Source organism: Microchirus variegatus, assembly GCF_963457635.1.
Source record: "Microchirus variegatus genome assembly, chromosome: 1".
Lineage (NCBI taxonomy): Eukaryota > Metazoa > Chordata > Actinopteri > Pleuronectiformes > Soleidae > Microchirus > Microchirus variegatus.
The window spans coordinates 34827714-34854482 of NC_139802.1; the positions used below are offsets into that span (position 1 = coordinate 34827714).

Genomic DNA, 26769 nt, shown 5'->3' on the forward strand with positions numbered 1-26769 from the left:
GTCCTTATTTTGAAATGTCACATTTTCTAATGAAATATGCAGAATATGTCATTATGTTTTAAAGCTCTCTCTTTATCTTCTTTCCTTTTTTTTTTTTTGTTATTTATCCATGTGTATTTAGAGTGCCTTCATACATTATTAATGAAGAAATGAGAGTGGAATGTGTTCATATAGGTCACCATAAGGATCCTTAATTTCTATTGTATATATGAAAGAACATGAACAATATCATATCTAAGACACCAGCTAATGTAAAAAAATAAAATAATTAAAAAAAAGATCTTACAATTAAACCAAAGTTATCACTGACTGTTGTCATTTCGTTTTTTTTAATGCTCAGTTTTTCTGTTGACTTTACATCATGAGAAAATGCGGTCACAGCATTTATGACCTGTTTCCATCTAAATCAGGGGTTTTCAAAATAAAAGGGAAAAAAAACCAGAAAGAAATCCCATTTTTAATCATTTTAATGACCAGATTGCAGTTCTACAGTTTACACTTATTGGTCTGTATCCAGTATTGTCCAATAAACATTTAACAAGCTTAGTAGCTCCTGGATGAAAACTATCAACTGTAATTCATTGTGGGCCACCAGAAATGTTTCTGAGGGCCGCCGTTGGCCCCCGGGCCGCACTTTGAGAACCAATGATCTAAATAGTTGAAAACAAGAATTCAATGAAACTATACAGTGCATGGTGCTCATTTGGCCCTTTTTAAAAGACAAAAATGATCATTATATTGTAAAAGTAATGCATCGTTACAGTTTAGGTTCAAACCGTCTCTCTCTCTGCTTTATAAAGTCCTCAAAGTGAGATCTTTGAGCTGTGATGGCAGATTTTCAGTCCGTTCCAACCTAAGCTTGGGAGGAGACTGTGTGTTTTCACTGCTTCACTTCACTTCGCTGTCATATTATTGTCAACAACAGCGTGATGCCAAGACATGTTGAACATCTGACCAGTTCTCACATCGAGAGATGGCTGTGAGACAATAATAAAGCTCATATTATAACATCAGTGCTGGATTAATGAATTCATGCCAGATGAGTGAATTAACTTAATTTTATGTTGGGACATCACTGTAATATGATGCAGCGTTTACTTAAACACCTCTTAGGTTATAACTTAAGTCAAAGAAAGGCTGAAAATGATCTCTGACAGCCAACGTTTTGCGCTTAATTATGGCTTATTTATAGAAATTGACTCCATCTGTAACAGAGACACCTGGCACTTTTGAAACTGGACGGACACAGAGACTTTTATTTAAGGGATGTGGAAAAAAAGTGTTTAAAAAAAGAAGAAGAAGAGGTCTGCATCGATGGTTCCCACAGTGATAGTGGATGTAACTTTATACCCAAACACAGGAGCAGAAATATGTTTTTAGCGCTGAGAGACGTTCAGGAATCCTTGTCAAGCATCCTTGACTCTGTAAACTGTGGAGCGGCAGTACTTTCTCAGCTTCCACAAATGGCAAAGTATTCTCGTTCCCATGCTGGAAACATCCCAGTCACGCAAAATAGAACCATCAATAGATTAGGAACTGAAGAGCGAAGACAGAAGTTGAATGGGCGTACGAAAGAAGACATCTGCAGCTGGGCACATGGAGAGTTTTTCATACTTAACATACTTAGCTTTGACTACAACAATGAAGTGGAATAGATGATGAGGCTCCCAGGATGAAGAAAAAAAAAATGTGCTACAGACTTATATTAATCAAAATCCGAGGATTTTATTTTGAGACGACGTTCAAGGCCTATCTTGAGAAAATCATATGAAAGAATTCCTATATGAAAACTTACCATGAATGGTTTTTAGTTCGTCTCTCAGAATTGAGATGATATATTTTGAATCCTGAGTGCTTCTTTGTCTAGGAGTAAAATGAATAGTTAAAAAATAAATAATGTTTTCCTAGATATTAGAAAACCCACAGGAGGGTTTGATTAGAATACAATATATCACTATCTGTGTGTATAATTTAAAAAATATATGGATATTTTACATTTGTCAGTGTCCTTAAATTGGTCCATGATAAAGCTGACGTCTATATAAATGTCTTTCTAATGTTAAATTCTAAAACACTCTGCGATCAGGAGTCAGAAACAATGTTTTTTCCTCTTTATTCCAGTACAATAGCTCAGGCAGGCAGTAAACAATCTGATGGAGATCAAAATTTATGTCATACACCGTGAGAGAAAAATGTTAAAATAATCCTGTCCCGGGTTAAAAATAACTCTTATTAGCCTCACCTCTGACTCTGACTGGTGCAAAAAAAAAAATGTTTTCCAGTATCCAGCTTGTTTATTTCCTGTGCTTCCTGACACCTGTGAAAATGTCCCTTCTTCCTGTTGTTGTTGTGTCTGTCCACAGCAGGAATTTGAAAAGCATGTGACACTCTAAAAGCTTGAAATTCGCAAGTGACACACACACAAGTGCAAAGGCCTTATCTTCCTGCCGGGACATAGGATAGGACACTTCCTGTCCAAATTTCATTTACTATTTAAAAAAAAACATAAATCCACAAACACACATTTTTAATGTACACATGAATAAGATTAGTATGATTTACAAAATGATCCTCTTAATTTGTCATTTTGTTCCAGTAATTCTGATTTAAAACCTGGATATTAAGGAATTTCACTGTTAAATGATTTTTATTTGGTCACACATGGTGAATTTCCCCAAATTATATGGATTAAGGACGGAGATGTAGTGACACACACACATTCTTGTATTTGCTGTATACTGAGGACCAGGTATAAGTGCTGACAAAGTGAGCACCAGCATTTCCACTTTATAAATCAATACAATTACAAATATCTACTTCATGAATGACATCTATAAAAGATCTACTGGGTGCAGTACCATAAAATGTCTGCAGGTGGAGCCCCAGAGTGAAAAGTGTTTGAAACACCAGGGCTGGAAAATGGGTATTTGTACCAAATTGTACCAAAAATCAGAGTATAGCACGTTTACAACCTAAGGAGGTGATTTCATTGAAAACAAAGTGAGGACCGGCCAAAATGTCCCCACTTCGTAATAATGACCTCACTTTGTTGGTTAAAAAACCCTCACTGGTCCTCAGTATGCTGCAAGTAAAAGAACACACACACACACAGACACACACACGTCGTCTTACAGGTATGGGAGCAGCCTGTGTATGAACGTGCTTCGTATGTTCCTCTCTTTCCCCTGAGAACCGACAGGCCGAGGCCTCGCATCCAAACAAAGGACCCTGGAAAATAACAGGAAAGCGTTGGTGAGAAAAACCCTTTATCTGACTCCCTGAACACGTCACTGCCGTCTCCGCAGAAACAAAGGTGCGTGAACGGTGTAGTAAATAACACTGATTTACTGCAAATAGTTGCTCGGGGGTATTTACAGTTTGGCCTGGTCATTACATTGTTGTTTATTGTAGCAGCAGAATGACAAGGCTAATTGGAGGCAACACGTAAACACTGCGAACCAGGAAATTAAAGTGATTTGATGGATCATGTTGATAAAGCGACACAGATAAAAAAAAAAAAAACTCACACAGTGCAGTCGAAAAAATTCCCCATACTTGTTTGTGTGTGTTCGTGATTCTCAGAGACACAGCGAGCCGAGCAGCCTTGACCTCAGTGACCTGAAAGACATCTGACCCCCACAGGAATTGTCTTTTTCTGAAGAATGTGACTTTAAAAAGAACAGTTTCTAACCATATAATGGATGATGTATTAGTTTTAACTGCCAAAGAGATTTTACATATCAGATGATCTCTTGATGTAAATGTAGTTTCCTTCCACATGGTAGGCGGATTACATTAGGTTATGTTTATACTCCTTTTTATTTATTTTGCCATTTTTCTGCTTGTTTATTTTAGTTATTAGTACACCTAGAACAGGGGTCTGCAACCTGTGGCTCTTCAGTGCCTCTGCACTGGCTCCCTGCAGCTTTGGGAAAAAAAAAAACTTTCAAAGGAAACATTTCTTTTTACTTTTTATGTGTCAAGGTGATAAATGACGTGGTTTCATAGTTTGTCCTCCAAAATGAGCATCACATCCTATGTCCACGTCAAATGAGAAATTGAAAACCTCCCCAAACCCAACAAACTTGTGTTTGAAATGTGGCATTCCCAACGCTTAAATGAAGTCATGTACACATTAAGAGTCCTCATAATTATACCAGCAGATTTTCTCAAGCATGAAAATCCAATTAAATTTTTATTTATTGATCGATATTTATTGATTGATTTATTGATCTTATTGGTATGGGTCAAATAGCTTTTGCAGTTCCAGATTAAATCTATTTGGGGGGCATGGGGACAAAAATGGCTCTTTTAATAATAAAGGTTGCACTGCACTAATATGTTTCCCCCTATGCTGTCAGAACATCAACTATTTATGGTATTTTGTAGATTGTCGAGTCCGGTCAAGAGGGGGCAGAATTCATATTCATGATGATATTTCACATAACAATAATAATAATAATATAATAATGAGGCTAAATAAGGGGTCTTAAGCTCAAATGACCTGTGGGCCAATGCACATCTATTGTGGTCAAGAGGGGGCCTGCCTAGAGCACAAAAACTGGGGGGAAAAAAAACTGTTCACAATATTGCATCACGATATCACATATATTAATAATACTATTTATGATGCTAAATGAATGTATTGATATCAAAAACAGACGTTTATTCTAAATTACATTAATAATAGTGTGGACAACTTTAATTAAAATTCGTACCAGGAGCCGCTTCAGGCTCGGGCCTTAACAAGCGTATTTATATATGTAATTGAATGTTGCATGTGATACATTTAATAATGGGATAATTATGACCAAATGCCTTATTATTACTGTTATAAATAACATTGCTAGCAAACAAACAATATTATATTCTATCACCTCACTGGCAGCTGTGCCTCAGCTACACACCGTGTTTAAAAGACGGTGAGGTCATGGGCCATGTTTTCATTTTAACATGATATTAAGTGAGGGGGGGCGCATGTGGCCCCTGAGCCGCCAGTTTGAGACCCCTGGGTTAAATGAATCGATAAATAACAAAAACAGACAGAAATAAACCAGACTCAAAAATGGAGTAAATAATAACATATGGAAAAATGTAGTTCAACACAAAACAAACGTAAAATGTGCAATTTAATGTGTTCAATTACATAAATAAACACATCCAGGTTTATTTAGGCAATGATATGTTCCCCTATAACATTCTGCACTATTTATAGCCACAAGACCTGTTCACTGTTATGAATGAAGTTCACTGAACATCATCATTAACATGTTCATAAAACTAGTTGGAGGCAACCTTTGCATGAAGTAATAATCCTTAAAAGATTATAATAAAACATATTTGTTAATAATCATATTAATCATGGCTGAATTCAATTGAACGTTTTCACTTTCAGGCTTTTCACAATGTCCCGAACTAAATGTGATGTTTGTCACATGATTTCATAATAGCATGAATACACAGGTGTATAGGTCAGTGTTGTGTCACCATATAATAATGGAAAAGAGCTAAAATATATGGACTGTGGAAGTCCAGGGAGTCCCATCATTTCTGAGTGCCATATTTTCGGTGACACGTGGACCTCTGGTGGCTCCTTCACGGTACTGTAACTTACAGCTACTTCACATTTTTGTTTTTCCCATTCACTTTGTCCTGAAGCTTTGACAAATACTCCAATGAAACACTTTAATCGCTTTACATTGGATACTGTATGTCTGTCATTTGCAGTTAATATGATAGGAGGTTTATGCTACTAATAGGATGACTGTGACACTACATTTACATCAATGTTATTTCTTGAAACAATATACTGATGACATAATGACATGTACAATTTTAAGTTGAATTTCTTAAGTTTAAAAAGTCACCGCCAGGATGCAGTATTGCTTCAACGAAAACAGTAAGAGAGGTAGGAAGCTCTCACAATGCTGTCTCGTACAGTATCTAGGAGCGATATATATATGTATATACATATTATATATGAGATTAAAGTAAAAAAAACAATAATAATTATTAGAAGTATTACCCCAACAAATGCAGATGTAGTTTTATACAAACACACTAAACCAGGCCAGGCCCATGGGTATCTAGTCTGGTCAAGAAGGGGGAACATTAATATTTGTCATAATATTTCACATACACATATATATATATATAAAGTAAACACTTTTTGTTTTCATATGGAATGATGTACAATTCAAAAAAAAAAAAAATAATTATGGGGCAAAATGAATCTATAAATAACAAAAACAGACAACGAACAAAGAAACAGAACAGAATCATCATAAATGAGGTAAATAAGATATAGAATAGTGTAATTAAAATCCTAAACAAGCTTATATATTCATATGATTTATTGTATTCAATGACTTGATACATACAGTCAAATGTGTTAAAAATAAAAACATTTTACTTATACACATACAGTATTTAGTACACTCTCTATAATCTATCACCTCTGCTGTGTTTACAAGGAAGAAAAGGTCAAGGGTCGTTGTTTTCATGGTAACATGATGTTAAACAGCCGCATGCAATTTATTGGAGGACCTCATGTGGCCCACGGGTCGCAAGTTTGGGACCTCCTCAGCGCTTCACCGAGGTCCATGTGTTTGTGTTGACCTTTGTGTTGACTATGACAAACAACAGCTAATAATGTGTACACACTCTCACACTCACACTCATTTTGTTTCATGGCTTCATTAGATTCAACTGTAGTGAGCTGACAGGGATCGAGAGAATATTGGACTGGATGAACGTTAATTGTCATGTAAAAGTTATACATTTCATTCACTTGAGCTGATGTCAATCCTTTTGTCAAACAAACACTTTCCGTGTGTATTAATCTGGCCACTTGGGGGCAGTAGTAAGACACAGGAAACATTGCTGTACACAGTACACTGTTTAAGTTGAATCAGTGGATATGTTGGTTGCCGATTGACAAATCCACCAGATACATAACAACAGTGGCATTCACTCCGACTCATGTTTGTACTTGTGCTTGATAGATTTCAGTCCAACATTCATCCCCTTAAAGCCCTGTTTTTGAATCCACCGTGCCAGAAAACTCTTCATTAAAAAATGTAGGAAGCGTTTAATCATCACGGGTCTTTGATTTTCTGAGCGATTTTGAATCCACAATGATTTGGTGATTCATAACGATGGATGATACATCAGCAAAGATATTCCAGCTGGAATATTTCATTCATAAAGCGTAACAATTCAGTATGTTCCCCAGCCACAGATGATTACAGTTGTCTATCAGTTGTTTGGGCACACAGTGTTATTTTATATCAGTTTCGTTGTTGTTAATATGCAAGTTTGGATGGGACATCTGTCCTTGTCTTCACACACCTATTTACACACACACACTCTCCTTTCTGGATCAATTCAGGATCGTATTTTAAGCCACGTGACACACAACAACACAAAGATGTATCATAAATCTATCATAAAGCCAGAGAAACCAGAGAAGCAAAACCTCGTAAAAGTCCATGGAGGCAACAATTTCCATCAATGCGAGACTCTGGAGATTTCTATTATCTCTCCGTGAGTCACCCACTGTCCAAAACCTCTGACTGGAAGGCCATGAGAACAGCACATCTATTGAGAATATTTGAATTCCCGGAGGCTTCCTCTTGCGAAGACGCATCCACTCTAATCGCACGAGTTATCTCCTATCGCACAGAGTCGTGTCCCCCCCCCTGCAACATCTCATGGGGGCAGATGCGGCGCCATGTTTGTTTACAGATGGCCACATCTTACATCACAAGGTCACAGTGTTTCGTGTTCAGCATTCCACGTCCTAAACAGATATAATAAATACATGCTGAAGGATGGATGAGGACAGATGGCTCAGGGAGCACGGCTGTTGTTTTCTGTCGTCTTTATTTGACCTAATGAGGCTTTTAATGACACTTTAAAAAACTCTTTTTGTGTGTGGTGACTATAATTTATATTAAATTGATTTTTTATTTGCTGATCTGCTGATGGTTAGTGTGTATGAGAGTGAGAGTGATTCCCAAAGTGTGGGCCTTGGAGGTAATGCAGATAAGGTTACAACTTCCATTTACTACATACATAAAAAATTCATAATGTGCATTATTTGTTCTGGAGAAACATAAAAGACAAAAGTTATTAAGGTTTAGTGCTCATGCTACATAGATCAGATCTTTGTCTTCTTATGTGTTGTTGAGTCAAAGTTCTGATTCGTTTTTTTATCAAACTTTTAGTAGTGATATAAAGTTGCAGAATTGTGCAGAAGTCACAAAATAGACCGTTTTCTCTCTTCTTTTAGTTCATAAATACGAGCCAAGCGAACTTTGAACTGTGGCGTGTTTCTAAATTTCGCAAATTCAATCCTATTTTAAAGGTGCATTATGTAATAAATCTAAAGTGGTATCTAATCTAAACTGGCCATAAAATCCTCCTAATATGTCACAGAGACTAAGGAAAAATATTTATATAACATACTGAACTCACCACCAACAACAGTACAGCCAAAATATTTGCATTAAAAAAAATCTTTTGGGGACTGCAAATCATGTTTATGTTTTAAAATCATGTTTTGGCATGTGGCGCCACCTACCGCCGTCTACCAATCATTGCAATCAGTAGTCTCAGATGTCGGGCAACCACGGGTTGCCAGTTATGTCTGAGCTACAAGACCTCAGTATTTTGAATTTGAGTGTAGTAACCGTTTTTGGCCACTTTCTTACATATGGCGCCTTTAAACATTTTCTGTACTTTTTGCTCAGATCTGCTTATATAATCATTTTTTATTATATAAATTGCATATCAGATTGTCTAGGTTTTTGTTGCTGAAAAAAAAGGATATAATACACTATATTGCACATTCTTGTATATACTGTACGTTTAAGTCATTTAAAAGCATTTCTGGGTTAAGGGTTAAAATCCAATAAAACATTTATCACTTTATTTTTCAATTACCCATAGACACACACAGGAACATGACATGTGCTCTCCTCCTTGGAGAAAACAAGTGCAAGACTAGACTATAGCTGGACCACTCCAAGTAAACAAGATGCTCTTCCCACCAGTGTGTGTACACAGCTGGGCTCACACCAAAGTGAGAACAGAGTCACTTGAATAAATGTTTGTCAAGCTGAATGCACGCAGTCATTTGTACATGTCACGTTGAAGACGCCTTAAAACTGGGGCAGCCCCTCGAATAAGTCCATGTGCTGGATTACTTCACAGGTCTAAAAGCCAGCATTTTCCACATTGTGAAACAGAGCGATGTGTGTGTTTGAAAAGTGGAACATAATATAGGATTTTGTGAATTCAAAATGAAAGTTGCTTGAGAGAAAGTTAGTGCACCAGTGGGGCGCTGCTCACTCACTTCCACCTCTCATCTCAAGACTTCCTCAAACATGCTCCTTTGCTCTCTCTCTCTCACACACACACACACACACTTTCCTCCTCCCTCTCCCCTCCCTTCTCCCTCGCTCCTCTGTAACCCAACATACACTCAGTCTTCTCTCACTGAGTGTTTGTCTCACAATGACTGTAGTATGACTGTAGGAGACAGAGCTGCATAAGCGTCCAGTGCAGTGAGTGAGTGTGTGGATGTGTGTGTGTGTGTCTGGTTGGAAGGACTCCCACTGGTAATGGTGCACCAAGTGTGACTCCGTGCTGACCAACGATACACACGGGCAGAGGCTTCCTCAGTCCACAAAATTGTGTGAGCAGTGAGGGGGGGGAGAAAAAAAAAAAGTTTTGCAGCAGTTCATCTGCACACAGCGACTCAGCGCAGCAGCAGCAGCAGCAGCAGCAGGAGGATCAGCAGCAGCAGCAGCAGCAGCAAGAGATCTGAGGTACAACCTCTGCCTGTCTCAGCCCTGGAGGATTTCTATTGCTGTTGATTGATTGTCTGTCACTGGACTGGATACAGGAGCTGTACATCACCGCTCGTCAACAATCACAGCTGAGGGATTCAACAAGGCTGTTGATTTAAAAGGTGAGTCGTCTGTTTGAGGTTGCACAGTTCCATTGTGTGGTTGTTGTGTGTGTTTTCTTTTCTTTCCTAAATGATGGGGATTTTGTGGCAGTGTCTCTATACTAACTTTGGCATGTAATGGGAATGAGAAGATGCTGCAGGCAAACAGGTTGACCAGTGGAGATGCACATAGTGACACTTGCAGTCATGTCATGTTTTCTTTAAGCAGACATCCTTGGAGCTGAAGTTTAAAATGCAGCATTCATCATTAAAACCAGTGTTGTATTGTCATGGCAGACTGGAGTACAATCATGGAACATCTGAGCTAAAACTTACTTTCTTGACTTGACCAAATCAAGATCAAGATCAGCCACAACATTCAAAACCACTTACCACATTTAATGTAACGGCTGATCTATGTGTGATCATATTTGGTGATACGGTGCTTTAGTGCTGTTCAAATCTGTTTTCCATCTTAGACTTAGAGACTATCTAATCGTTAGCACGTGTTTCCCTCGACACACGTATAACCCCTGAGGTCAGGAAGTGCTTTTGGTTGACCGAACATTGATGACATTTCAGTGACTGAACTTCAGACTTCAAACAAACTTCTGGCACTGCTCGATTTTCCTGAAGGAGTCGATCCTCGGGTTAATAGTTCATTAGTGCGATCTGTTTTCACCGCGTTAAACTAGCGGCAGAACTCATTAAGCCGTGTCACCGGCACAAGTATAATGCATTAGCATGGGTGCAGCGTCGGGTGAATGAGCTCACAACTTTCTTTTCATGTATAGGTGTCTCACACCTGCATAGCGGGCAATCTGTGCAACACATTGACAAAAATGTATTAGTCTGCAACAGGTGAAATACTGTAATGTAACGTGGGTTACCACAGCAACGACTGTGGGGCAGCTGGAGAGCATCCGTTCTCTGGACTTTTTCAGGTTGCAGTCACACAAATTCATATTCAGCGGCTTTGTTCTAGCAAGGGCTTGTTAATGTGGCGCAGGACTTGCAGATGGCAAGACCGTTGCGTGTGCCATCCTAACCACTAACACACACCCCCCCACTCTTCTTAGCCGTCTGGCTGTCGGCTAAACAAGCAGAGAAGAAAACTCAATTACGTCTGGATTAATGTGTTGGTTGTGCTGCATGCGCGAGTGTTTCTGCAAATTTGCACAGTCCCCACAGTGTCCAAGAGAAGCAGAAAAAAAAAAAAAAACGAGAATGGAAAATATATTTCAAGCAACACGGATGAAAGGAGGGGAGAGGAAAGGCAGAGAACACAGAGAAAGACATGTCTGAATTTCTTTCCTTCACCCTCTGTGCAAATGGAAAAGGTTAATATTAAAGCGAACAGGGGGGTTGAGGTAGGAGAGGAGAAGGGAAGATATGATGAACCTCGTGCACCAAGAATGTCTGCAGTGCATGAGCTATGCTGCTGGAAAGCCCAGGGATCAGGTTCCTGGTCTCAGCTGCTGCACCCGACTGTTCCCAGGTCTAACTGTGACATCTGTTTACTGTAAAAAAAAAAAAGAGGAAGGGATGGAGATGAGGAGGAAAAAGTACACTGCGGCAAAACTAGATTAGGACTGAAATTGGGAAAATCGGCCGATAAAAGGACTACTTTAACTGCTGGGATGAGCACTCGCCTGCAGGTGGTAGAAGATCAAGAAGAGCGATAACCACTCTCATGTCTTTCACCAGGCTACAGACAGCAGCTGGTTGTGTTAGCGTAGTTTAAAGTTCCAGTGTGTAACATTTGGAGGGTTTCTTGCCAGAAATTGACAGCCTTGTTTTTAGGCTATGTCGTGCCGGCAAGGGCTTTGCTTTACAGAGGCGACCATCTTTTGGTGCCATGTTTCTACACTCTTAGAAATAAGGGTTCCAAAAGCCCTTAAACCTTTTCTTTGGGAAAGGGTTCTTGGTAACACTAATGGTTCCAGTAAGAACCATTCTGATCCAGAGAACTGAATAAAGGGTTTTAAAAGGGTTCTTGGTGGAACCTTCATAAAAAGGTTCTACCTGGAGCCAAAAGGGGTTCTCCTAGCGGTGGGCAAGCCAAAGAAACTTATATGGTTCTACTTAGCACTTTTATTTCTAAGAGTGTACATCAGCCGGCATGAACAAACCAGGCAGAGTGTGTGTTTTAATGTGGAAGCCTACTACGCAAATTAAAATGCAAGGTATAGACCACTCTAGTTCCCTCAAAGTCATGGGACTCAGAAGGTCTATATAAATAACACGTATTACTAACAGTATAATATTATTTTATTATTATTTTTATCTTTAGTCCCACCAATTTATTTACACTGGACCATTTAAGGCTGGAAATAGAGGAGAACAGCTTTATTTCTGTTATGCCGTTGCCGAACCTCAACATCTGCCCACGAGAAATGCTACGGTTATGGTCTCACTCGTGTAAACCATGAAACATTTCCACTCTTAATGCTAAACTAAGTCAACCGATACTGTCATAGTAGCCCCTTTAACATCTGCTACGTTTCCATTAATGAAGGCTAAAAACATGCAGAGTCAACATAGCTTTCCCTGAACTGCTACCACAAACGTATCCTTGGGTGGAAATGACCGTGATCGCAGATGTGATTCCGGGTTTCGCTCTCTCATTTTGTGACCTTGTGCATCTCAATTTGAAGAAGAAAATGCCCTCCTCTGTTCACATATTGAAGTTGCAAAAGTCACATCAACAGTATCCTTCATTCACAGTCTGTCAAACACATGCACAAATGAGTCAGAGGCCCATTGTGAAGCCCTCACCCTCAGCTCTCTCCACAGGGCCACTGCTGAGCTCCCAGACACACTGTGACACATGGTATGGAGGAAAATACAGAGGGAGGGGGTGGCAGAGCAAAAGAAGGGGTTACAAGTGTATCACACCAGAAGGGCTACATTGTAGACTGTGAAAGGGAGGGGCGGGGGGGGGGGGGGGGGGGTCACATATGGTGTCTAAATCACGGTGTAGACAAAATAGACACTGACTCATCACACTGATTCAGACAGCAAAGACTCAAGAGCTTAGAAGACATCTCAGCAAAGGGAGTAAAAAGAAAAAAAGAAAATTTATCTTCAAGAACTGACCCTTTTTGTGATACATTACACCCCCCCCCCCCACACCCTCACCTTGCCTCCCTCTTCCTGCTTCCATCCATCCACCTGACTCACACTGGGCTGTGGGCAATGACTGATCATGGACACGGTGAGAATATTAATGTTAAGTTAACTTCTTAGACACCCAAGTGTGTATGTGTGTGTGTGTGTGTGTGTGTGTGTGTGTGTGTGTGTGTGTGTGAGTGTTTGTGTTTGACCAGAACTCCCATCTGTGTCCACTTCGTGTAAAACTTCCTCTTTCACATCCTCTTCTACGGTTAGCGAAGCAACAGCCCAGCAAGAGGACATGGCCTCTGCGACTTTTCAGCAGGAGAAACGGAGCGCTCTCGAGGTAGCAGCTTTGGTAGCGTGGAGGGTTATATTTGTCTTGACCACATGTAGGTCATGGGGGCCCTACTGTTCAGGACTTCAGGGGGGAAGAGTGCTCAGGGGTATTTAAAGGGTTGACAGCACTGGCTGGTAATGTGAAGTTCGTCTTTTCATGTTGTGTTGTGTTTTAGGGGGGGTTAGCAGGGCAGTATAGGGTGGTCCGAGCACATAAAACATACCCAAATAAAAATTTGGTGGAACTATTGGAGCTGAAAGTTTGTAAGGAAAACCAGAAAGCAAGTTTATGTCACGTTGCCGCATCTGTCTATCAGTCAGCTTTGTGGTGCAGTATCTGTTGCTTTACTGTAGGTAGATAAAGGATGGCACTGTCATGACCTCTCGTATTGACATTAATGTTTCACGCACCATCAACCTTTGCATCATCCAAGAAAAGTTGGCACGAGAATCACTGGCAAGCACCGGGGGCCGACATGGTGCAGTATATACAGCAGCTGCTGCTCAGTGTTAAACCGAGGGCTGAGCGAAGGCAGACAGGCAGATGGCAACGGTGCTGTCTGCCACATGCAAAAGGACACAAATAAAGAATGTGTGTCTGATGTTAATCAGAGAATCATAAAAGCTTCAAGCAAGAGATTATTTGCAAAAAATTAGGCCCATGAGTGTCTAGTTCAGACTAGTATCTATCTATCTATAAAGAAATTTGTGTCTGTGATGGGCATATCTCGCTGACCGTTAGTCAGATCGCCCTAAGATTTTGGATATGGGTTGAGCATGGCCCGATGGTGTGCATCCTTGGCTCATCAGCAGCAGCTGCGCTGTCTGGAGCAGGGAGGTGAGAGTGAAGAGGCTGTCCTCACGGTAGGTGAGACATTTTCACACAGAACACGGTGTTATACTGAAGCCACGAATTCGGGTGTCCATTCACCAACACGCGAGCACACGTTTATTTAGCATTAACATGCTACTATTTTGCGGCTAACTTGGCGAACCTGTTTCCAAAAGTAAGCTAGCGAGGCTACGATTAGCATTAGTGTAGGGCTAACATAATACAAACACTGTGCAACCTCATAACCTTAGCGTAGCTGTTTTGTGTCTGTCAGCCACAGTCACAACAGCTAGCTACGCTAATGCTAATCGAAAATCTTTAAAAATTCGTTGAGCCTAATGAGGTTACACAGTGTTTGTATTATGTTAGCCTTTATGTTCCTTATCATGCATTAGCGTAACTGAAAAATCTTCTACAGCTCCCACTATCGGAATACGTACTTCCTACAGGCACTGCACAAGTATAATTAATAAACATTATTTAAAGGCTAAAAGTGTTATTCATTGGTGAGGTTACAAGTTAGGTTATAAGATCTACTGCCCAAGGCATCCCCCAAACGGCTGCTTATTGACTGTCACTTATTTTTTTTATCATTAAAATAGAAAACATGAAAGAGTAGTTCAATAAAGTAAACCGCACATCTAAAGCAGTTCTGTTTGAATAACTGTGGTGCACATTATAGGAAAAACGTGTCCTTAAAAAACACATCACACACATGAATAACCATCTTGTGTGGATGCTTACCACATGACCCGGGATGTTAGCGTTCTGCCTCAGTCATGTCAGCATGGTATCATTTACAGCATGTTTTATTAAATGCATATTAATACCACCAGAGACAGCGGTTCCAGTCAATTCGTGGAGCCCAGATCACTTGAAGACTTGAAAATAGATGTTTGCCTGGAAGAGAGGGGTTTTCTCTGTCTCTGTCTGAAGTCAATAACACGTAGTTATATTGGTTGGTTAATAATGTAAAGGCCATCTGTTCTGTACACAGAGAAAAAGCTTTGTCAGGCGTAGCAATATTAACTTAGTGGAGAGTGTCATTGGTTTGGGAACTATAAAATCACACTTATCACATTCCTGTTTGCCATGCTGGTCTATTATGCTTATATAGCAACCACAGGGTGAGAAAAGAAAGTTCAGTTTTCTCTCAGTCAGTGTGCTCCCATGTAGCTGTTTTGACTGGCCACTTCCTGTGGTCACAGATTTTCTGCAACTGACCCTGCCCAACCCCAAAAATCTCCAACCGTTTAAGAACATCTGTATAGTCTAGAGGGAAGTTGTGTGTATGTATGTGCGATTTAAATATCTGCTGTATTTTTAACCCGCCATCACACCTATAGCACAACGCTACTTGTGAGGCCGCAATCTCCTGTCCTCCAAACTGTCTCAGTTCAGACCATTCAGGCTTTTGTGTGCTCTTCAGTGCTTTCACATATAGGGAGCAAACAGTCTGTGTATGCACAGACAACTGGAAACCTCCTAACGCTATGATGAGACTGGTCCTGTGTCCTGGCGTGGGGGTTTTTGCGGTTTCACAATTCGGAGAATTCATCATCTCATCAAACCCTCTTTCCTTGTTTAGACTCCTACATGTAATCATTTTTGTGAATGCTGATGTTATCCAGGATGTCGTCGACATATGGCGCATCTGATTTCAGTTATGCATGCAGCAAAATCGAAGCTGAGCGATGCAGGAAAAAGTCATTGTAGTTCGCATATGGTAGTAATAGACAAAAAGCATGTCTCATCAAACAGAAGAAGAGCTTTCTGTGCATTGGCTAATGATCACAGGTACATAGATATCCATGTTGGAGCCGGATAGATAAAAAGAGCGGCAAAATGTCAACATCGAAAACCGAGACAGAGATTAATTGCAGTTAAAAAAAAAAGTTCCTTATTTAAATGTCCTTTATTGAAGAGTTCCTCACTCCCCTTCTTCTCATACGTGTGGGGTTTGAATCGTTTTTTTCTTCAAATACCACAGAGCCACAGATATGTCGCATCCTGCTAAGAAATTATAGTGCACGCCACAAAACCAGCGGGGGCTGACTAGTGACTATCTTTGAGTTGTCGTTTTTAAGGAGGATGTGTGTGTGTGTGTGTGTGTGTGTGCGCGCGCGCTTTATATTGAGCTGCTGTTGTTTATCGTGAAGGTCAGTGTGTCTCTCAGTTCTCCCATGTGCTGTGAGAAAGTTATTCCTTAAAATCTTAAATGTTACTTGATTATTGAAAGTGTTGCAAGAATGAAGCACGAATTCATTAGAACTGAATCCATCTTATTGCCACCAGAGACCAAGCTTGATGTCACGATTCATGTAAATCACCTATTATTTAGCTCTGTCATATGTAAAAGGTTTAAATCCCCAAATTAGTCCATGAAACAGTAGAGGCATTTATCTTGATTTGTCATTAATTAAAGGTCTCACGCTTCCCTTGAGTAAAGCAGATGTATGACACGTCTTTGTTTTCATAGAGTGTTTCGCTGCTGCAATTACGCGTCTCGCTCCACTACTGGGTTGAGGAGGCTGAGAGGTAGAGCTGATTGAATCCTGATTCAATCGGATCTTTAACCGTGTCTTTAAATGAACCCATGAGTCGCGAGTCTCTAGCATCATTAACCCGGATCAGTTGAGTCATACTACAATTTCATTTAAACAGTGCCACACACACACACACATCTTGCAACATTAGCTACTAGTCCAAGCCATCTTAGCTGCCAAAAGTTGTATAACTTACAATTTCGAAGGCACAAGTCCGAGATAGGAACTTCCCCCAGAGCCGGAAAGAGAGCTGAGTCGCGACTCGCGCGAGCCGGCTCCGTTGTCATGAGTGGATCTGTAGAACTTCCGGTAGAGCCGGAAACATCGCGGAGTCGCGACTCGCACGAGCCCAGTGGATCTGTAGAACTTCCGGTGGAGCCGGAAACAGCGCGGAGTCGCGACTCGCGCGAATCAGCCGGCTAGCAGAGGAGAGTAAGTAGGCTATTTTCTCCACGAGTCAGTTTGAACAGCAAATCCACAACAAAACCCATACTTTCACTTCTGAAATAGCATGTTTATAGGTTAGGTTATAGCCGTAGGTTTGGTGTATAGAATGTAGCATATAATAATTACGTCGGTCGAGTTGTTAAATAGCCTAATAATAACAACAATAGGCTAATGATAATAATAATAATGATAATAATAGGCTAATAATAATAATAACAATAGCCTAATCATTTATTTACTGTGGGCAGTTCTCTGTTCCTGTTTCTATGTCTACATTGAAAGCCTATACATTGTTTATGCTACACTAAGTTAATATAATAAATAAACTAGGACTGAGTTTTCTTGGCGATTTAGCAATACTGACTCAAGTGACTCAAGTGATTGGCATAACCCGGATCAGTTGAGTGAGTGACTCAGAATAACCGAATCCTTAAAAAGAATAGAGTTCGAGCCAGGTCTACTGAGAGCACAGAGACACCACTACCACACAGAAAGGTACAGACATATACAGGTACCTGCACACACACACACACACACACACACACATGCAGGTGCTTTACAGGGACACAGGACGCACCGCTGGGACGCTGTTTTCAGTGTGCTGAATGGTCAAAACCGTCACACAGAGGTGTGTTCAGAGTCATTGCAGCTGCTTCTTAAATGTGCACACTATAGCCACACCTGGGACCAGCAGGGAGGTTCATAGTCGACGAGTCTGCAAAAAAAAAAGAATGTCTACTTATGTATATGAAAACTAGTTTTGAGAAACAGGTCAGCTGTTTTTGCCTTTAGCCCTTGTTAGGATGCAGCTTTACAAAATTCAGCTAAGCAAAGACATGCACTTGCATTAGACCCTCACGGCCTCATGCTGTTATGATGTATGTGTGTATGCAACTATGTACAAATGTGCTAACAAGAAGAGAGTTTTACTGGCTCTAACTAAGACGAGATGTATAGCTTTTCATGCATCTGTTGTTGTTGATTCTGCACTTGATCGAGCAACATTTTGGAATTTGAATGGAAAAGGAGGATGGAAAGCAGCGAGGATTTTTCAGAGGTAGTCAAGCAATAACTTCATCTGCTTTTATAGGGTGTTCAGTTCACATCTGCACTGCTTCAGACTGAACCACAACACAGTGAGGTCGACCGTCACACTCATCTTAATGCTTCAGAAAATGCTTAAACACATTTCTGAATGGCTCCATACATGTACAATACTTTACACATTATAGTATTATTGATGGTGGTCAATATTTGTTGCTTTATTTCGAGTGCTTCTGTTTAATAGAACCCACACAGTTTCTACTTTTATCAGGAACATAAAAATGAGGTTCCAAAAACTTTTTAAGGCCGCAATTCATCATTTTACGACTGAACCAACTACCTTTCAAATAACCATATTCCACTTTGTCTGGTAATTTATAATTTAGTAATACCTTGTCCGTGCCTGTGTGTAAAGATTTATTACCTCTGGACCAGACCACAGTGAGTTATTTACCATTTCAGTTTGTTAGCAGCACAGGTCAGTCCCTGCACTGCCATTAACCAGCCCTCTGTGCAGGAGGCATGAAATTACAAAAGGACTTTGGCACCAAACTGGCAACCCAGGAGGCGTGTTCTCCATCAACAGATGTGTGTATCAACCCCAGAAAGAGATTTATGCTGTGGCCTTACACCAATCAGCCACACCATTAAAACCACTGATTTGTGTTATGGTCGTGTCAGACCCTACCATCAAGTATTTGACATAAAAACTTACTCCTACACCTAGAAATATGTTTTTCCTTGAATTAAAGCTCCAGTATGTATCTTTTCACTATAAACAATTTTTTTATGTTTTCTGACATTTTATGGACCAAACGATTACTCGATTAATCGTGAAAATAATCGACGGATTAATCGATTATGAAAATAATCATTAGTTGCAGCTCTAGAATGTTGAAAGATACCGGCTGGAATAAGGACGTGACATCACCAGAGACGTTTTGACGACACAAGTTTCACATCGGAGCTTTTACTTAGTTCTGTTGAAAGCTTTGATTTTGAAGCAAGCAAGCAAGTTGAAGCAATTTGAAATTTTGCAAACAGAGATGAAACTGAGATAATAGGCAGGTTATGTCCACCACAGTGCAAACAAAATAATAATAATGCTATTTTCTGATAGGAATGCGAGGCGAGCGTGTTACTGCATGTACATTGTGTACGGTACATGTTTACGTGCATACGACCAGACAGACGTTTTGAAATCACCTCAGCCGTCCTGTATGGCAAGCCATTTGAGCATTCTTCAATATCCTTGATATCGGACTTAAGGTCCATGTACTAGTAAGTTTTTTGTCCTCACTAATAAGACAATTTGGTTTACTAGTAGAATGACTGTGTCTTAGTAGTAATGTTTTTTCCACTACTAGTGCCACTTTTGGCCTACTGGTGTGCAATCAAACCTTAGTAAGGTTGTTACGTTGTAGTGTTTTACCTTACCTTGCGCTACTAGTAGGGTCCAGGAGGCTACTGGTGCATGACACATGCCTACTAGTAGGGCCTAGTAGTGTGTTACACTATTAGAAATAAGGGTTCCAAAAGGGTCCTTATACAAGGGCTGAGGTTATACCTGGAACCATTTGCTTCTGAAAAAATACTTTCCCAAAGAAAGGGTTTTTCAAGGGTTCTTGGTAACACTAATGGTTCCAGTAAGAACCATTTTGATCCAGAGAACCCTTTAAAACACCTTTCCTAAATAAAGGATTTTAAAAGGGTTCTTGGTGGAACCCTGCAAAAGGGTTCTCCTATCAGGACAAGCCGAAGAACCTTATATGGTTCTACTTAGCATTCTTATTTCTAAGAGTGTAGGGCCTAGTAGTGTTACTAGAACTGTTACTACAACAGGTCAACTGTTACTAGAGCAGCACAGTGGTTTACTAGTAAGGTTCGATTGCCCACTAGTAGGCCAAAAGTAGCACTACTAGTAGTGGAAACAAACGTTACTAGTAAGACACAGTCATTCTGCTAGAGCGACCTAGTAGTTATACTAGTTACCCAAATTGTCTTACTAGGACAACTGCTTACTTGAGGACAAAAGCTAACTAGTACATGGACCTCAAGTCCGATATCAAGGATATTGAATAAATGCTCAGACGGTTTGCCATAATCCTGCTGCACTTGCCGCACCACAGCCTGGAACACGGCTGAACTGCATCTGGTCCTCATCTGGTCCTGTGGGCTGTTTGGATGTCCACCAAGCCAAGCTCCACCAGAGCCAGTGATGACAAGCCAGTGCAGCAACAGTCTTCTCTGTGAGAAGTGGCATGGGATTGAATGATGCGGAGGTTGAAACATTCTGTTGTGCTTAGGAGGAAATATGTGTAGGTCGGGTTATTGCATGCGTTGCTGTGGTTGCACTCGTGTTTGTACAGTTTGTTGTTTTTGTGTGTGTTGTGTTGGGTTTGTAGAAGCAGCAGGGATGGGTGGGTTTCACATGGGGGGATGGTGGGGGCAACAAATGTAGGAGGGTGAAGCAAGAAAGAAAAAAAAAAACACAACATAAAAGGCATTTGGTTTTCGTCTGTGGTCTCGTTATCTGGCTTACCAATTCCTCATCCCACACCATTTTCCCCGTCTGCCATTGTCTTTTTTTGCAGCACGCACTTCTGTCTGGCTCAAATTCCACAGAGCTCCACGAAAGGCAAACCGCGGTGAATAAGCCAGACATTCCTGTATAAGGGTTGATTTCTCTAAACCATGAAAAACAAAACAACACAACATGTCTTTTCAGAAGACTTCAGTAAAGAAATATTGAATGAACAGAATGAATAATGGTTATTCCATTTCTCTTCCCGTGCTGATTTTAGAAAGGGTCGATCTCTATCAGTTATGGAATATGTTGCCAGATGCATTTACCTTATCTAAACCTAATCAAAGTGTTTTGCCCGTCCACAGATCAGAGTTGCTGCTGGAATGGAGGACCAGTGTGTGTCCCACAGCAGTTCACAGCACAGCGGTAGTCCGGCCAGCACCGACGATCAGAGGCAGGGTCGGCCAGATGTCATCAGGTGTGGGTGGCTCAGGAAGCAAGGCGGTTTTGTGAAGACTTGGCACAGTCGCTGGTTTGTTCTGCGAGGAGAGCAGCTGCACTATTACAAGGATGAGGAGGAGACCAAAGCCCTGGTAAGCCTGTGAACGCACCCACACGTCAAAATCGTGACATCACAGCATCGACAGATTTTGTTGTTGGGGATGAAATCTTTTTGAACAATCGTAAAACAGTTCTCGCAAATGTTTTTGGCTGATTTTGAATGACATTCGGCAGGTATAGAGCTTTTCCCATTTAAGCTTCTTCATTTATTTAATTTACATAACTACTAGAGAGCCAAAGAAGAAAGGATATTCATACCACTGAAACCAACAAAGAGCTGAGAATATCCCATTTCAAGCACATTTTTATTGGAGAATTTCATTTTTTTTTTCTTTATCATTCACTCTGCAGACTTATCTTGTGAGGCTTTGGTCATCTAAGGGTCAGGACAGGACACAGAGACACAGAACGTACTGATATCCAAGCCAAAGATAAGGATGATTGTCGTCAAGTAGAGAACAGTGATAAGTTTCTATGTGACACAGTCATACCGTTAACAATACTTTCAGATTACAAGAATGATAGAGAGCTTTGTAGTTTTCTGTGAATATTAATTTGCTCTGTGGTGGCTTATTTTTACAAAAATGTTTAAAAATCCCTTTTATTATGCAAATGTGTGCAATTCCAACTCTCTTGCCTCTGAAACAATGGACACCTGGAGTCCACAGAGCAGAGAGGCATCTCCGCCAAGTTATACCGAAACCGCGCTGTTTTGACTTTTGCACTAGAAAGTCAGAGCGAATTGTTTTGGGCTCGTTTCCACCGAAGCCGACACAGGAAAGCTATAGTGAAAGGAGAGGAGACAGTGAGTAATGTAGACAATAAGGCCGTCTCTAACGTTACTGTAACCCGGCAGCTCCTCTCACTGAGCATGTGTCCACTGAACAAAGACTCAGCCAGGTTTCAAATCACAGAAATGTGGAAGAACATGGATACACAGTTAATTTTACGAGGATAGCTCAATGAGATAAAAAATCTGCGCTCATTGATTAGTGCTATTTCTGTATTCGGGCTGTTTGGGGATCAGTTTGCTTGGATTAAGTATCCGGGAGCCAAGGACAGCAGAACACGGATAACAAGGGGATATTAGAGGAATAGTTAGTCATTTTGGGGTATTCGCTCGGTGCTCTCTTGCCAAGACAATACGTAATAGTATATCTACCAGTTCAAGTTGGAGTAGCTAATGTCATTATTGATCCATAGAGAGAGAACCAGACTTCTGCACCACACATTCTGTTTCCTATAAGAGAGCTGGTGCTCTATGGAATATCTGTGAGGACGCACATTATGTGACTTTTAATAGGTCTATTTGTAAAATGAATTGATGTTTTGTTTGATGTGGGTTTTGTTTGCAACAGGTGTTGTCGATTTCTGAGATAGACGTTGTTTGTTTGCTGATCTGACAATCGCCGTATGTAGGATTTCTGAAAGGACTAATAAATATATACTAATCTATCCAGTTGGCTGTTCTTTTAAGCAGCTGCATGAACGTGTCTATGCAGACTATGCTGCAAAGCAACCGAAAAAGTAAAAGGGGCGAGTCTGACAATAATTGCAATAACATGTCGGTCTGTGTTGGTGGGGGTTTTTCAGAGAAGGAGAGATTGCCTCAGTGTGTGTGTACTGTGAAGTGCATTTTCATCAGAGCGTCTCAAACCCATAATATTTTATAGATTTGGGAACGAAACTCAACATTTAACTACTCTTTTTTTTTTTTTTTTTTTTTAAAGCAATCCTGCCTACTACAGTGTTAACTAGAAAAGCACTCGGAGAGCACAGCCCGCCGTCAGACAGCGAGTGTTGTAACCAGTGATAGCATCTATGGATTATGCCCAAAATGTAATCACTTGTTCCTGATCCCATTAAGGACATTTCCTGAATTTCATCCAAATTCGCCAATGACTTTTCGAGTTATGTTGCTAACAGACAAACAAACTCCGAAAACATATACCTCCTTGGCAGAGGTCAAATATGAGGCTACAGCCAAAAGAGAATAAATAACTTAAGCATAAAAACCAGGATGCATTTGTACAAGTAAATAGTTTCGCAACAGAAAGCCAGGACAGAAAAGTCCACACATAAGCCCAACCTTTCCTAATATCTTTTTCCTCTCAATCAATATCCTCCCTTTTTCCAAGGGGAAAAGAAAAAAACAAACTTTTGAACAATTGAAGTCTTCATTCTGCTCATCAGCCCACACTGTTCTGTCTGGCTGATTTCCCAGAGAGCGCAGCTCAGCTCAGCCAAACCCAAGCCACATCAGCAGCAGAAGTCTCGCAAGGTTAACACACCAGACCTGAAGGTGGGCAGTTGGCCAGATGCAGAGACAATAAGAGTCTCCTCCGCGTTTATGCTGAGCAGCTCTGGATCATAAGCAGCATATTTAAAGTTGTGTTTTAGTTCCTGGTGCCCGGGAACGTCCTCCTGAGGGAATGATACAAATGCTGAGGAGTAGTTCTTCATCACATGACGTGAAACAATTAGTTTCCCTTGAAATATCTTGTCATCTATATTTATCTACCCTAGAATAATTATTCATCAGTGTTCCCTACAAGCGCCGGTACCTAAGGAACACTGTACTCATGTATGTTTTTGCACAGTTTCCACTCTTACCCTACTTCTGTAACAAAGCCAACATAAATTTCAGATACCTAAAGCTGCTACTTTTTTTGCAGAGAACAGGGGGAATTCAATAAAAGTAGGTCAGGCACAGAGCAGTGTATTCAAAGTCCTTAAATCTCCATGACCTCCAATGTGGAACAGCATGGATTGGCACAAAAAGGAAAACTTAACAAGATACAGTACCCAGCAGAATACAGGATAACTAGTCTCAAGTTGCTAGCATCCGGAGTGAAGTGGGGGGCAAAGAGGAGAAATTGCCCTCTAGAGTGTTTCTTATGGCCTCTAACACTAGTGTTCAAGATGAGGCCACACATGCACACAAGTGTACATACTTCTGAGAGTTCACTGGAGTTAAATCTCCCCGTCCTGATTCATGGACCACATGCTGTAGAGGTGTGAAGCCATATTTAGATCAGCTATTAATTCATTCTGTCGCATCCTATGAAGGGCTCCATTTGTCTCCTGTCACATTAGCCTAATTGCTGCCTCCTGTATTGGAGCGCCAGCATCTGCCCTTTTTTGGGTTGCCCATGGCAACACTGACGCCGCCAAAGCTCAGACTGTTTTGACGTGAACAGTAGAAGCCAAAGGCCTGTGACGGACGGAGATGCTTCCCAGTTGCATTTTAGTGCACATTATGTGTCGTTGGTTAGAGATGATTCAACTTGAACTGCTGATGCGATTTGTTGTTTTTGTCACGGCCACATGTGTTGTGTGTCGAAAAGCGCTGATGAACTCCTGTCAGTGCAGGCGCCAGAGCGGAAACCATGTGGAGCTGAAAGTATTTTTCTCCAGGCGGGTGTTTGTGTGTTGAATGGGCTGCACATTATGAACTCTACTGAACTGGTCTTAAAGGGGACCATTTTATGCAAAATCAACTTTATACTTATATTTGGGAGGCTCTATTAGTGTGAAAAATGATGACTCACTCATGTTTTTGTGGTCCTCCTCAGTCTAAGTACAGGAGATAAAACACGCGATGTTGACTTCCGCACTCACTCGGACGTCACAATGCGCTTAAATTCCTGAAATTTGTTGTCTCGCGGAGCTCCGCTTTGTCCGTAAAACCCGCGAGAGTGCTGGCGAGGGCAACGTCATCCGAAAACCGGAAGTCCGCGAAAAGTTCTATTCTTGGCTCCACAGTGCAGCACAGAGTCTTACACACACTTCCAGCCTCAGAGGATTTATCTGTCCATTGGATGATGACAATGTGCCTGCTAGCACCTGATGATCACTTTTCCAAATGCTAACTGTTGTTAGCTCCCAGTCCCTTAAAGGGACAGTGTGTAGTATTTATGGGTTTATATATGACCCAAAATCCACTTTTTTATATATATTACAAAATGTGCTCCTGCATTGTCTTGTCGTTGTATAATAGTTTTTGTTTCATTTTCTCTTCAGTGTTTTCAATGTGGAGTGATTTTTTGACCAAGCATGAGGGGGTAAATATATCGATTGTTTTTTTTTTTCTTCGATTTCAATCAGTTCCATTCAAACCTGTTGTTCAGCTGTAAACACCTCCGTCTTCTTCAGTTTAGCAGTGTTTACAGCACATGTTACCCAGCGACATCCCCACACTGCGCACTGAAAGTGATTTGTTTGATGTAAAGACAGATGTCGGCAACAGCAACGTTGCACTAATAAAGTGAGGAGGCGGCGGCGGCAAATAAAAAAAGAAGTTTGTAGTATGAATGAAAACACAAAAGAAGCAGCCAGGGAAAAGTTTCTGAAGTGAATCCTGCTGCTCATTCAGCAGCTTCATGGTATAAATAATGTTACTGTTGTTAATAATAAACAATAATCATCGAAAACAAAATCAACTGCAGCTTTAATATAAAAAAAAGTTGTTTTTTCCACTCGGTTAAGTGAGGAATAAACTTAAGATCCTTGTGATGCTGCTGTGTTTGTTTATTTCACATTCTCCTACAATGGTGGAATATTATTTATCTTCTTATTGAAGTTTACTTTACTCATAACACTATAGTTTACAGATACTCAGTGAAGAGCAGCATAGGGCTTTTATTTTCATTGAAGGAAGTGACTTTGATGTCGATTATGAGAGTGCCAACTTCCTCTGTTGTTTTTGCAATGAGACGTGTGTCTCAGAGCAGGCGTTTGATGATCACATGATACATTTATTCATCATCACACCGTCATGAGCAACATAGGGTTAAGTGTTCTGACCAAAAGACACATCTGCATGTAGATTTGAAAGACGACTCACTCCACCGCTGCCCCGATAATACGTTTGCAGATAATACGAATCAAAGACACTACCCCGTAATAATAGCGTCAACACAGGGGGACCCTGTTGTGTCCTCTTCAGTGGGGGCAACGACTCTCTGAGCAACGCGAGGAATCTGAAGAATGGAGTCAGATGGAGGTGAAGGGTCGCCGCGAAGCATGCGTAGGGTACGGCACGTGTGGGCTCCGTGTCAACATGCCATCTGCCTGCCCACACTCGCCCGTGGAGACGTATAGGCACGCAAGCACGCATGTACTCACTCACATTCTCAGATGCGCACAAACACAGACGTGCCCTCAGATTACATCTGGCCGAGCAAAAACACAAAGACAGAACTAATCCAGCAAGGGGCGGGGGAATAGAATTATTATTGTAATTTAAACCACTCAGAATTGTATCTGTATGCTCGGGATGTAAGTGAGGTAACATTACTGTATGAATGAATGGGAGAGTTGTGATCAAATACATTCAACTAATTTTATATTATTATAATGTATGAAGGAATGGAAGAGCCTGCTAAAGATTCTGGCCGCAACA

General features: G+C 40.7%; 1 protein-coding gene across 1 annotated transcript in view; it reads left to right on the top strand.

The window, feature by feature from the left end:
• Positions 1–9880: 9880 nt before the first annotated feature.
• arhgap24 (Rho GTPase activating protein 24) overlaps positions 9881–26769 on the top strand; it is a gene marked incomplete at its 3' end in the record, with an annotated part of 72891 nt that continues 56002 nt past the window's right edge. Inside the window, exons 1-2 of the mRNA XM_083901136.1 lie at positions 9881–9976; positions 21170–21397. Coding sequence (XP_083757262.1) covers positions 21188–21397 — 210 coding nt within the window. The 5' untranslated portion in view covers positions 9881–9976; positions 21170–21187. The remainder of the gene's footprint in view (positions 9977–21169; positions 21398–26769) is intronic.